At 38.0% G+C, this 13,101-nt stretch overlaps 1 protein-coding gene across 2 annotated transcripts in view; it reads left to right on the plus strand.

Moving 5' to 3' along the window:
* The window catches only part of FLNC (filamin C), a 56,504-nt gene that overhangs the window by 9,067 nt on the left and 34,336 nt on the right, over positions 1-13,101 (plus strand). For both annotated transcript variants that reach the window (XM_069979406.1, XM_069979414.1), the window contains exons 2-4: positions 9,583-9,831; positions 12,120-12,217; positions 12,845-12,995. In XM_069979406.1, the coding sequence (XP_069835507.1) occupies positions 9,583-9,831; positions 12,120-12,217; positions 12,845-12,995 (498 nt within the window). The remainder of the gene's footprint in view (positions 1-9,582; positions 9,832-12,119; positions 12,218-12,844; positions 12,996-13,101) is intronic.

Below are 13,101 nucleotides of genomic sequence, written 5' to 3' on the forward strand. Positions count from 1 at the left end.
GAATTGTTACAAGAAAAGTAGAACTTGTGGACTGGAGTTCACCGGTGATTTAGCTGCTTTACATGATAATGGCTGGTGCTATTGTTGCTATTGATATCTGGCTTCCTTACTGTAACTGAGTAGCAGGAAAATTTCCCATATTGTATTCCCTTATGGGATGTTTATTGCAATAACTTGGATGGAGAAAAACAGCATCCAGCTATTGCTTGCATTGTTTGGAATTATATAATGCATTTTTATACACTGTTGTAGCATACTTGTCTGGTTAAATTCAATGGTTAAATGAATAGTCACAGGAATCGATATTAGGGTTGCTATGATACATCCAAGTGAAATATTCTCACAACTACCAGTAAAGTAGTGCAAGTAGTGTGCAAGCGACAGGTGTATCAGAACCCAATGGAGATAAATGGCTGCATAAATCAGTTCTGGACTATTGTGTCTCTCTGTGCTGGCATATTTTGCTATTATTACTTCATTTGGCCTGAAGCACTGATCTAATATCTCAAGGTGTCTGTAACAGATACAGTGCGTCTACATGGATGGATGCATGCTGTGTGTCTACTATTTAGTCTATCAGTTCACAAATAGGGGTTTCCATAGAATTAAAGATAACAGAAATATGAACAGGCTGACATAAACTTAAAGGGGTAATCCCAAGATTTAAACTTTTAAGCCCAGTACAGGGATCAGCTATCTTCAGAAGTCCCATAGAGAATAAAACAACATCTAAGCTTGTGCGCTGGTGCTCTACTGATGATAGAACTTTATATTTATTATTGGATAAAGCATCACTTATTACAAATCAATCCAATATACTGTTAACAGGGTATGCATTCTACGCTCAGCTCATCAAGTCGGCTGTCTGTCAGTTCTGCTCCGCCCCCTGCCATTCCTCCCAGGATGCTGGGAAAAGCTGGTTCCAATCCTGCAAGGATTCTCCCAGTTTCCCATGATTGGATCCATTTTCCCCGGCACCCGGGGTGGAGTGACAGGGGGCGGAGCAGAACTGACAGACGGTCGATTTGATGAGTGGAGCGCTTTGCTTCATTTAGATGAGCGATTCGCTCATCTCTAATTCCAATCTTGGGAAAACCCCTTAAAGGGGATGCCTAAAGTTAAATAATTTGGTATTGGCCATCAAAGTCATGTTAATACAAATAAACTAACTTTCTAGTTTATGGGGGGAACTTATCAAGATTGTCTTTTAATAAATCGGGTAGTTACACTGATCACTGTTCACCCTTCTTCTGAATTTTTTGCTAACTAGGAGCTTGCAGGGAGCTATACCTCCACTGTACCTCACTTTAAGCCAAGTTCTGCCCACTCAGCAAGCCCAACATTAAGTAAAAAAAAATCACAAAAGATTTGTGAAGACAGTGGTGTCTTGTCTTGCGCAGACTGTGATACATGTTCCCATGGATATTAAAAATAATTGCTCCATTAAGAAGCAATTACTGTCTATATACATTGTATGCACAGTAGCAAAGCTTCATCTAATAGATATGTTTTTGTTCACCTTTGAAGCTACTATTATTAGAGGTCCCAAGATGACATCACAGGGCTGCCATATGGAGGAATCTTCTATACAATGTACAGAGAGAAAGGAGAGGGTCAGTGTATGGGCTGTACCACTAACACATGACCAGCCATGTGGAACATAAAAGAGCCATAATACTGAATACAAATACATATTGAACGTTCATGATCACTTATCCTGATCACTAATGGCCAATACTAAAACCTCCCCTTTTAATGTCCATTTTATCCACATGAACTTTTACCCTTCACATGTTTGACATGCTATTTGAAGGAACTAACGTGTGACTAGAACAATGGAATATATAATGTATACATATTAAGAATGATAACATATGCCATCTTAGTATTGTGTACATTATCATCTCTGACATGGACACGAGAACAGAGAGCTGTTCCCTGGAGCCTCTTACTAAGTAGATGGAATGTTTATGCCAGAGCTGGCTGTTTATGGTTAGTGTGATGAAGCGGATTTTACTTACAATATTCTGAACATATGTGTACTCTGGCGACATATGAAGTAGTAATTAATTAGTTATGAAACTGGGGCTTCTACAGTAAATAATTATTACCCCTATTAACAAATACTCCGCCTAAATGTAGACCTATATGGACTCCTGATATGCAGTGATAATGTCTTCATGAAGTTTTTGCTCACTCTATAGGTTTACATTGTAAGGGTATGTTCACACTAAGCAAATGGGGTGGAATTCCGCCTGCTTCAGTGTCAGACCGCATCTCTATGAGAGGGCTCATGTGCCTCCACTCTAAGCTCAAAGAACTGACATATTAAACACTATTTATTTGTCCAGTTAAAATCCAGTGAATCCTGATGGTCATTGTGGTCCCTTGGACTCTGATGATATCCTTGTGTAGCAGACCAGTCAACTCCATCCACCACTGCCGAACAGAATCTGTGACAGAAGCCCCAAGCAGAGCATCCAATGCAGATGTCATCCTGTCACAGCCACTTTCTCTGTCCAACAACTGATTAGAACATATCATAATATGTCTATTATAGTATATATCCATCCACTCTGCCTTTATAATCGACTGCTAAGGATAATATTACAGCAAGGTATAATGTGATCTCTGAGTATAAGCCTGTGTATACATTTGTTAGGTTTCTATTCTAATATACATTTATAACACATATTCATAAAAGGTATTTAATGATATTCATGCTTTTTATCATTTACAGTGGTAAATGGTAGGTATAAGTATAGTTGACCAATTATATTTTAAAAGAAGTCGCCCTGTAGAGTGGTGCTAGATGCCTAAGCATACATAGGGGCACATTTATCAATGCAAATTTTTATCTTTTCCCAGGCTTATGCCAAACATAAGCTCCTGATGGGCTGGTGTGGAGCAGGGTGAATGGCAATGCGGGGAGGAGGTGTTGCCTCCTCCTGCGCCTACTTTGTTCTGGGTTACACCTAATTTTGACCCTGTCAGTATTTTGCTTTACACTTTACAAAGTATCTGAAATCTAAACCAAATGCCTGATTGTACCACTAATATTTTATTACATACTGTGAGCATAATATTTCTCTGGTTATGGCAGCATTAGTGTTTTATCCAGCAATAGCTAATGTTAATAAATATATACAGGCACTAATTATAGATGGCAGGTTGTCCCCTAGTACTGCAGTGAACGGTTTAATGGACTGGTTTTGGCATGGCTCCTTCCTTCCACCCTGGCATCCTGGGAGACAGCTGTCACTGGTCTCCTTTCCTTGTACTCTTGAAGCTGCCAATGGGGACAAAAAAAGTCTCCGTCAGTGACACAGCAAATAGCAGAGAGGGTTCGAGAAAGTCAGGCTTGGAAAGACCCATAGTTTAAGTAACCCAAGAACAATTTAGAGAGTAAGAGTAATATATCATGTTACACCCTAAAACACACACACCAGTATAAATGATATTCAAGTTTTCAGTGTCTTCTAAACAGTAACAAAAAAAATCATACACTAGAGGTTAAGTGGATAACAGTATGACAATAATCCATGGGAATAAGGAGACCCCACTTAATGGCATATATAAACGGTCACATTAAGCCCCTCATGATAATGTCAGGTGTGGCCTTGAATTTCTTTTCCATAATCTTTCGGTGGCTCTTAGAGCCGTATTAGATGGCCAGACATTGCACTGTAAGTGAGTGCCTATCTGCTAGATTAGTGCTCTCTTACCTGAGTCTGTTACTCGGCTCAATAATCATGTGTTAAGGGCTCCACAAGCATCATTAGCGATATCTATGCAACCCTTGCTTTCACAAAAAAAAATAATAAAAGATGCGTACTTACTCGTGTTCCCCCCATGTCCTGCTGCCTTTTTTCTGTGCTCCCTGCTCACAGCAGCCACCGCTGACTATTTTGGCTTTGTCCCTTTAGTGACAGGCCACTCAGCCAATCACTGACTGAGATGGGTCAGCCCTGCGGCCAGTGATTGGCTGAGCGGCCTGTCACTGAAGAGATAGGGCTAAAGGCGGCTGCAGGGAATGCTGGGAAAAGCCAGAAGTACAAAGGGGGATCCTGGACAGGTAAGTATAACTTTATATTATTTTTAAACTTGGTGAAAGACAACGATCAGCCAATGATCAGCTCTTCGGCCGATTGTTGTCTTTATTACAAAGAGCGATATCTGCCCGAATTGGCCTGATTCGGCAGATTAATCCATGTCATAGGGTCCTTGGGATAGTTACTTACCTATAGTTTTATAACAATACAGCACCTCTGTAGAGAGGATTCCTGAAACAGGAAGCTTAATAAGACAACCAGGACTTGGCCCCCTCTTTCCAAGAAGCTGTATGATCTGTCTTTATGGTATATACTACGATGAATATGTCCTGCTACTAGTACTGCTTCACATAAAAGTTTCTGTCTGTTACCTAGTATATCTTTTATTACTTTCATTTACCTTCAATGGTCATTTTACCTCTTCTTTTTGCTGATTCCTGACTCCACTATCTTCAGTTGTCCACCTGAATTCCAGCAAGCAATTCTAGCTGAAGTGTATAACTGCTTTGTGTCACCTGTTGTCTGAGCAAATAGAGCATTCAGCATTTAGAAATGAATGCAATGTCATAGTGTTATAAATATCCACACAGCCATTACACTCGGAATTACTGGCATTATATGTTCCAAGAAACCATGATCTACACAACAAGTAATGTACAGTGTTCCCTCAACTTACAATGGCCTCAAGATACAATATTTTCAACATACAATGTTCCTTTTTGGATCATCGTAACTTGAGACCAGACTCAACATACAATGCTACAGAGAGTTCAGATCTGCAGAACATGTAAAAAAACCTAGCTGATCGACCAATAAAAGTGGCCACTTTACTGGTAAAATCCCAGTATTAGTGAAGTGTATGCACTGGTTGGCTGTCTGGTATCTCCTCCCTACAGTACAGTGTGATACTACATGTCCTGTACTGCTCTTTACCTGTGACAGGATGAGTTGCACCATTGGGCACCAGGTGAGGGCGGCTTCATTTTATTTTTCTGGGACCCTGCGTGATCTGTACAAAACCCTGAAATTTCTCCAGTCTTCTACATAGAACGAAATTTTGAGTCTCTTGTAGCTCTTTCTGACTGTTGTATGTAAGAACTTGCTGTATCCATATAAGTTAGCTGCTTATTTGCCTTAAAATTTTTAGAACCAATTACCAGTTTTCCATAGAGCTTTGGTCTCAACAAACAATAGTCGTCCTGGTACCAATTAATATCGTATGTTGAGGGACCACTGTATAACATTTGAAGATAAGTAAATATGTTCTATTCAAGTTTCACTGACGTGAATTTATTTGTATGGTACTGATAACAGAGAAACAAATAGTATTCTGAGACACATATACATCTAAGAATCAGAAAATGGCACAAAATATCCTGGACATGTGCCAAATATGCAAACTCTGAGCATTAAAATATGTGAATGTCAATGTCAGCTGGAATGGCCTGACTAAATAAACCACATCTGCACACTGAAAACTGTCAGACACGAAGAAAACATGCAAATGTGGCACCCAGATGCTTTACAAATATTCATGTGAATGAGAATGTGGTTCAGCCATTTTTAGCTCCATGACTACACCAAACAAAGAACTGACAGAATTTATAGCTCGAAACCTATTCACAGTCCTGCAAGCTTTTTGATGTGAAGAAGCTACCTAAAAGGTCCAGCTGCTTTCAGAAAGTCAGCTGACAGCTGTCACTAGTTCACCGATGACAAGTGACACATGTAACAACTGTGTAACTCTCCTTAAACAAATCACCTGTGCTCCTACTCAACATAAGTGTTGTCCAAAAGCTAGTCAGACTGACTCACTTGTGGGCTTCCACTTGGCGTTCTAGAGACGTTACATTTCCACTCTTTGTATATTCCATTGGATTAAACCTGTAGCGAAATATGGCCTATACTTTAGATAAGTATCATGGCTATAAAAACTTTTCTTCATCTTCTATTATGATCTCCCATTAATGTATCTTGAAAGCATATTTTGGAATATTTTGTCTGGAGTTATATAGAGAGCCTAACAAGACCATGTTACTATCTGTAGATGTGGGTCTCTGACAACTATTCATTCATTATAAATGAATAGAGATCTGGTAATAGTCACATCTGATTCATATTGTTTTTAAGGGTGCGTTCACATGTATAGGATCCGCAGCAGATTTGATGGCGTAGATTTGAATCTGCAGCAGATTCGCAGCAGGTTGGCCCAGTTTCGATTTGCTTTGAATCTACAACTATTAATCTGCGCCATCAAATCTGCTGAAGATCCTGTACGTGTGAATGCACCCTAAGGTAACAAAAATTTATTTGGGATTTGCTGACAGATTAGGGAGTGACACTTTGCCTCTTGTTTAACTCAGTACATTTTTTAAGTAGTATAGACACTTTTCATGCATTATTTGCCTCTTTTGCTAAGTTACATAGCAGATGAGACTATGGGGTAACAGCAGTGGGATTACTGCTCTAGGGCAGGTGGTGAAGGCTAGCTGGCTCAGTGACAGGTGTCACCCACTTGGTCCAGAAACTTCAACAGTTGGTCCTAATTCTACAGCAGGAAACAGCTGAGAACACGAAAGCCTGCAGATCTGGAGTCACAACAGCATTCTTTTATTATGGCAGCTGTCCCCAGACAATCTTTTTACCTTCTAGTGTAAATGTGTTAAGTTTGTGTACTGTGCGTATCCATATACTTTTTCCTGGAATACCCTATGGCCCCATTCACACTTCAGTATTTTTCACCTTGATGTTTAAGCCAGACTGAAGACGGAATTCAAGAAAGAAAAAACTTTTATAACAGCATAATGTGACCTTTTTGCATCCGTATTCAGGCTGCAAGTCTCGACCAGGATGTGTGTCTACCCATGGTTGGGTTAGTACCTTCAGCCTTAATACAGACACAAAATGCACTCATTTGAAACAAGCCTAGGGCTGCCGTCATACACAGCAATATTTTTGTAAAGGTGACACTGCAGTTTTTGAGCCAACACTAAGAGAGGAGAATGGAAAATATAAAGCGATGACTTATATTTCTGTTTCCTTCTGGATCCACTTTTGGTTTTAGTTCAAAACCTGCAGTGGCAGCTTTAAAAAAGACGAGTGTGACTGCAGCCCATTCGTACGAGTGAGGGTTTCGTACACTGGAAAGTTGCAAACACGTTAGTTATCAAAGAAGATAATTCATGGAGTAGCAATAAATGCAATCACATGTACATACCAACATACAGTAATACCCTAAATTCCTATAGATTTATACATATTCTTAGTTACTAAACATACATCTGGCATGTGTGAATACCAAAAAAGTAGTTACCACAATTCTGACACTATATCAAGTGCGGTTCACAATAAGATTAGTGACACAGGTACACACCTACAGTAATACATGATAAACTTTATCACTCGGTTATGAGATATAAGTGCATATGTGCTATTAGGTGTGGTGTACATTTACACTTAATTCTAAGCAAAACTATCACTATAAACTTTTGGTTGAGCATGTGATAGACATTTTAATTATCACTGGGGAGGAGATTCCTTGGTAGCATCATCACTATCTAGCTAGCCAGAACCATGCACTAGATGGGACATACATATAATTCTACAATCATTTTAAGTATGCTTAATCAATGTAATTCAACATATAAATAGGCCACAAAAACATTCTTTATGTGTGTTACAATGTTAAAAAAAAAAGTTAATGAAAAAAATTTGTGTAAGTGGGCCTATATACATATATATGTACAAGTAGAGGCAATCATCTGTGGGGTCACTTTTACTTTAAAGAATAAAGGCTATTTCTGTGACACAAACATTACATAGCAACACATCCTGTCATTTTCCTCACTTCTCTAGCCTCAGTACATCTGTCAGAATTGTTGCCCCAACGCTTCACACCCTCCCACATCCCACTTCCATTGCTTTCCTGAGCATTCTCTTTTCTTTTGTTCTTTTAGTTTATGGAAAAAATAGAAGAAAATAGAATACAGCAGATTGGTTACTCATTTAGTCTGAAGTGGTTGTGTACTCACAGTTTACTTGTTTTTGGTAACATGTTTCGATTGTTACCAAAATATAGCGTGTATGTAGTTATTGTACATGTTCCCTCTTATACGCAGAAATCACTGTCTTAATTATGTTTATGCAAAAGTATTTTTTCATTCATATGTAGACAACACCAATAAGGTATTAAATAGTAATTTTGAGTGCCGTTCATGTTAGTGTTATACAGTAAGTTTAGTTTTGACTAAATGTCAGGTTTCATTGACTTAAAATATGTCTGTAAGGTTAAATGTAGACTACACTAGACGGCCTGTATGAACCAATGGAAAATTGACATAAACCATGATGTCAGTGTGAAGAAAGCCCAAAATGAATCATAACAGCAAGTTACATATAAAAATATATCGAACTGAAACCCTGGAACTCTTGCCGATAGTTCTTGATGTGGCCATTTCGATAGTAGGCACTTTTATTTTAATATACAGACCCATGGTGTGTAAATGCACCCTTAAGAGATAATATAATAATAATAATAATAGTAATAATAATAATAATAATAATAATAATAATAATAATAATGTAATAGCTTGCTTTGAGGAACCAGTTTTCACCTCCCCTGGTTGTTACACATGTAGCTCCTTTTTGTGTTTTCTGTTTTCAGGTCAAATAGAACATAGGTTGATATCCCTCTGTCTAGACATAATATTTTGGCCTATGCTTAGACAGCCTTTGCAAAAACAGTGTGAAAATGCAGTAATATTTTATTTGCACATGAGATTGCTTAACACAGTTATGGGGTTGTTTTGGCTACGTATACAACTTCACAACACAATACACAAATTAAGTTATTATATCATAATTCATAAAAATCATAAAAATATTTAAAGCAGATTAAAATTCAGACTACAGATAATACTGTGATCTAGTGACTGGGTGTATGGTGGAGCAGGGTGTGTATTGAGGAGTACTCAACATATAGATGACAAGTATAATAAGGGAGAATTTAATGAGCATGTTATTCATTTAATGTTATTATACTTTTAATAGGCCTTGGAACTAATTGAGCTGTGTGATTTATAGACTATACGCCCGATTGCTTTGTGAAAACTTTGTGATGTTGCTTAAATAATTTTTTGAAAATGAACATCATGTGTGATAAACAACTCCTTTTCCATATAATAAAAAAAATTACTTTTGTATCCACTGTTATTAGTGAAAGTACTGTAAATTGACATAAAATAATCCACAATTAAATATTAAATATTTAATATTAATATACGTACAGAGACATTTAAACTGCCTTCTTTTCAATAAAAATTTAAGTACTATAAAAATTAGCCACTATTGTATTACTATGTGTAACTATTCTGTCTATATGGCCCAAGGGTTCACTTATGCCCAGTGCTTGATCAGGCATGATAATTATATATAACTCCTGCCATCTTACAATGATTAAAAGCAAAGGATTATTATAAAGCAAATGGTTACTATAATAATAACAATCTTGTCACTTTCTTTCTATTTGCAGATTCAAAAGCAATTGTGGATGGAAATCTCAAACTGATTTTAGGTCTTATCTGGACACTCATTCTGCATTACTCTATCTCTATGCCGATGTGGGAAGATGAGGATGAAGATGATGTCAAGAAGCAAACACCAAAGCAAAGACTTCTGGGGTGGATTCAGAACAAGATACCACAGCTACCCATCAGTAACTTCCACAGGGACTGGCAGGACGGCAAGGCACTGGGTGCACTGGTAGATAACTGCGCACCAGGTAAGTGTTCATTTTCAATATAGACATACTGGAAATGCAAATTGATTCTAACAAATGTAATATAGGGATTTAGGTGCCAGTGGGTTGTGAAGTTTAATTTAATTTATTTAAATATATAAATGGCCCCTACAAGAAATATGGGGAAAAGATGTTCCAGGTAAAACCCCCTCAAAGGACAAGGGGGCATTGCCTCCGCCTGGAGAAAAAAAGTTTCAATCTCCGGAGGCGACAAACCTTCTTTACCATGAGAACTGTGAATCTGTGGAACAGTCTACCACAGGATCTGGTCACAGCAAAAACAGTAGAGGGCTTCAAAACCGGCCTAGACAAGTTCTTAGACCAAAATAATATAAATGCATATGTATAGAACCTATCACCCCTCCCCCTTCCCTGTATCCATCCCCTCCTTGGTTGAACTTGATGGACATGTGTCTTTTTTCAACCGTATTAACTAAGAACTATGAATTCATGTTCTGAAAAATAAAATTAAACTGTTCAAAATATTGTATCAGTGCCAGAAAACAATATGAAAAGTGAATGGCGAGGCTAAAACAAGCTACATAATAAGGCAATGTCTCATAAAACATGTGTTAGAAATGACAGCTATAATTTAGAGAATTGTAAAAATTTGTGATGTACTGACACTGGAGAGAGTCTCAGCTATGCCTATATTTCATTCTCTTTTGGTAATATATAGGTTAGGAAGTATAATATGAAGAGTGTGCTCCAAACCATTGGTGATCTGGAGCTTTGTGATCAGCATCCAAGTATTAGGTCATAGACAGAAATATTCCTAGATATCTCTGGGACATCTCCTCCCTCTGAATAGTTTGGGGTGGGAATAAGGCAGTGCTATGTGTGTTCCTGCTTTCTTTCAATATATGCCTTTTGTATACATATACTAAATAAAAGATAAATGATTATATCAGCATTAGTATTACTTTAGTCTCTTGTCATCGGTTATTGTTTGTGGGACTCTAATGCAAACCTATTTGCACCCTGATGAGATCTTAGTATACTTACTGTATCAATCCCACTATACTGACTATCAATCCTATATCATGTAATGTATCCACTTATGGCAGAACAAATAGTTTTACTAGCCATTGCATCAAGGTCCAAGACTTAAAAGCTACATCTGTGAATGTGTTAGTAAGTTTTTACTGTTGTTTGAGGTGGACAGGTCAGGTTAAATGTTCATTTATGTGGAGGCGGCATAGAACAGGTTTCACTGTTACAGTATGCTACTGCCTGTTCCTTTCTATGACAAGGGAGAAATGCAGTTGTAACATTATCCAGTTTAGCAGCCCGTCTGCCTGCCAAAGAGAGGGAGGGTGGAGGAGAGAAGTGTGTAATCTCATATAAGGCAAGAGGGAGAGAATATACCCCAGTTTATACAATCACTTACTTAGTGGATAAAACAAGTCACATGGATACATCTCAGTTCTTCATTCCTCATCCTTCATTCTCCTGCATATTACTGATTCCAAGATGCCCTTACAGTTGTCAATTTGTTATATGGCAGTACAGCATTGTAGTATTTTGTGGTAATATAAGATTGAAGAGGTTGTTGGGGGGAAAAAAAAATTTCCTCCACTGCTGGTGGTAGTGTAAAAATTTATAAGCATGCTTTACTCATCACCTCAGGTCCACTTCAGCACTAGTGCTCGCAGTTGTATGCTGGTCTCCACTTCTTCCAGATTCCTGTGAAACCACACAGGAACTGGCTTTTTAAGCCAATCAGTGACCAAAGCAATGTTCTGCCTCAGTCACTGATTGGCTGAGCAGGCAGGTAATATGGAGCCTGAAGTAACAGGACTGTGGAAGCCCGTGGAGGACCAGGAGAGCCAGTGTACGGCTGTAGGGGACTGAAGGTTGTGATTATAGGACCTTACTTATTTTTATACCATCCCTGTAGAGTAAATTTCTGTTTTACATGGAAACCCTCTCCAAACATTTACAGTACACACAGTGATCTGTAGTTTTACTCTGATGAGTACTCCAATATATGCCTATTCTAAATCTAATTTATGAATTCAACAAAAGAATTCCATAATCGGACATGAACTTTTTCTCTGCAGCATTGCCTGATTTGTTTGGCTGGACTGTTTGGTACCAATCAGAGGGACATACATGTCAGCATTGCTGGTTGATTTGTAGTCAAGAGCTCCATGTGGAAGCCTTTAAGATTACTAGTTTGTCTACAATGTACAGATCATTCAGTGGTACTGCAAGTTGAGCATAATAATTGTAAAACAAGAAATAAAAAAGCACCTTTCTTTTTGTAGGTCTCTGCCCAGACTGGGAGGCATGGGACCCCAACCAGCCTGTGGAGAATGCAAGGGAGGCAATGCAACAAGCAGATGACTGGCTCGGAGTACCACAGGTGAGAGGACTTAGAAACCTAGTGTTCCTTTGCACAAGCCAAATGCATTTTTATTAAAGTAAATAGACATAAAATATGTAAAATACAAAGTTTCTATACTTCTGTGACTGTCTACAGTTTGTATGCTAGTAGCTACTGACCCAATCAATGAGCATCTGTATTATCAATGTACTTGTCACAGTTATTCTTTAGTCCTTACTAGTTGCACATCTGCACGCTGGAAAATATCACTGAATATGATCTCATCTTCTTGTGCTTGTGTGGGATTTTCATAGAAAAGAAGCTAAACACAACAACAAAGATTCAGGACATTGTGGCAAAAATCACAGTAGCTATGTAAATGAGAGCATACAAACAAATAACATTTAACGTATAATGAATTTATGAAGGATGACTATAATAAAATGTAGTAGAATATAGACTGTTCTGCTCAAATGAGAAGTAAACTTGGATCATAAATACTACAAGCCTGTTACCACAAAGAGTGGATCCCTAAAGATGACTAAGCTATGTCAGTTAGTAGTTATTAGAGGCTAGGTGAATGGCCTGCATATAATATCTTATAATATAATATAATATATAATGGCCTCTAATAATATCTTGCTATATTTTTGCTATGGATTTTAGGTTATCGCTCCTGAAGAGATTGTGGATCCAAATGTGGATGAACACTCGGTAATGACCTATCTGTCCCAGTTCCCCAAGGCAAAGCTGAAGCCTGGTGCACCACTTCGATCTAAGCAGCTGCATCCAAAGAAAGCCATTGCTTATGGTCCAGGTATGGGAATCATTGGTTTTCAATGCTTTTCAGAATTCTATACTAAAATAAATTTCAGGACCAGACAGTATTGGAAACGTTGCAATGTTTTTTTTTTTCTAAATTA

Source organism: Dendropsophus ebraccatus, chromosome 1, assembly GCF_027789765.1.
Source record: "Dendropsophus ebraccatus isolate aDenEbr1 chromosome 1, aDenEbr1.pat, whole genome shotgun sequence".
Taxonomy (NCBI): domain Eukaryota; kingdom Metazoa; phylum Chordata; class Amphibia; order Anura; family Hylidae; genus Dendropsophus; species Dendropsophus ebraccatus.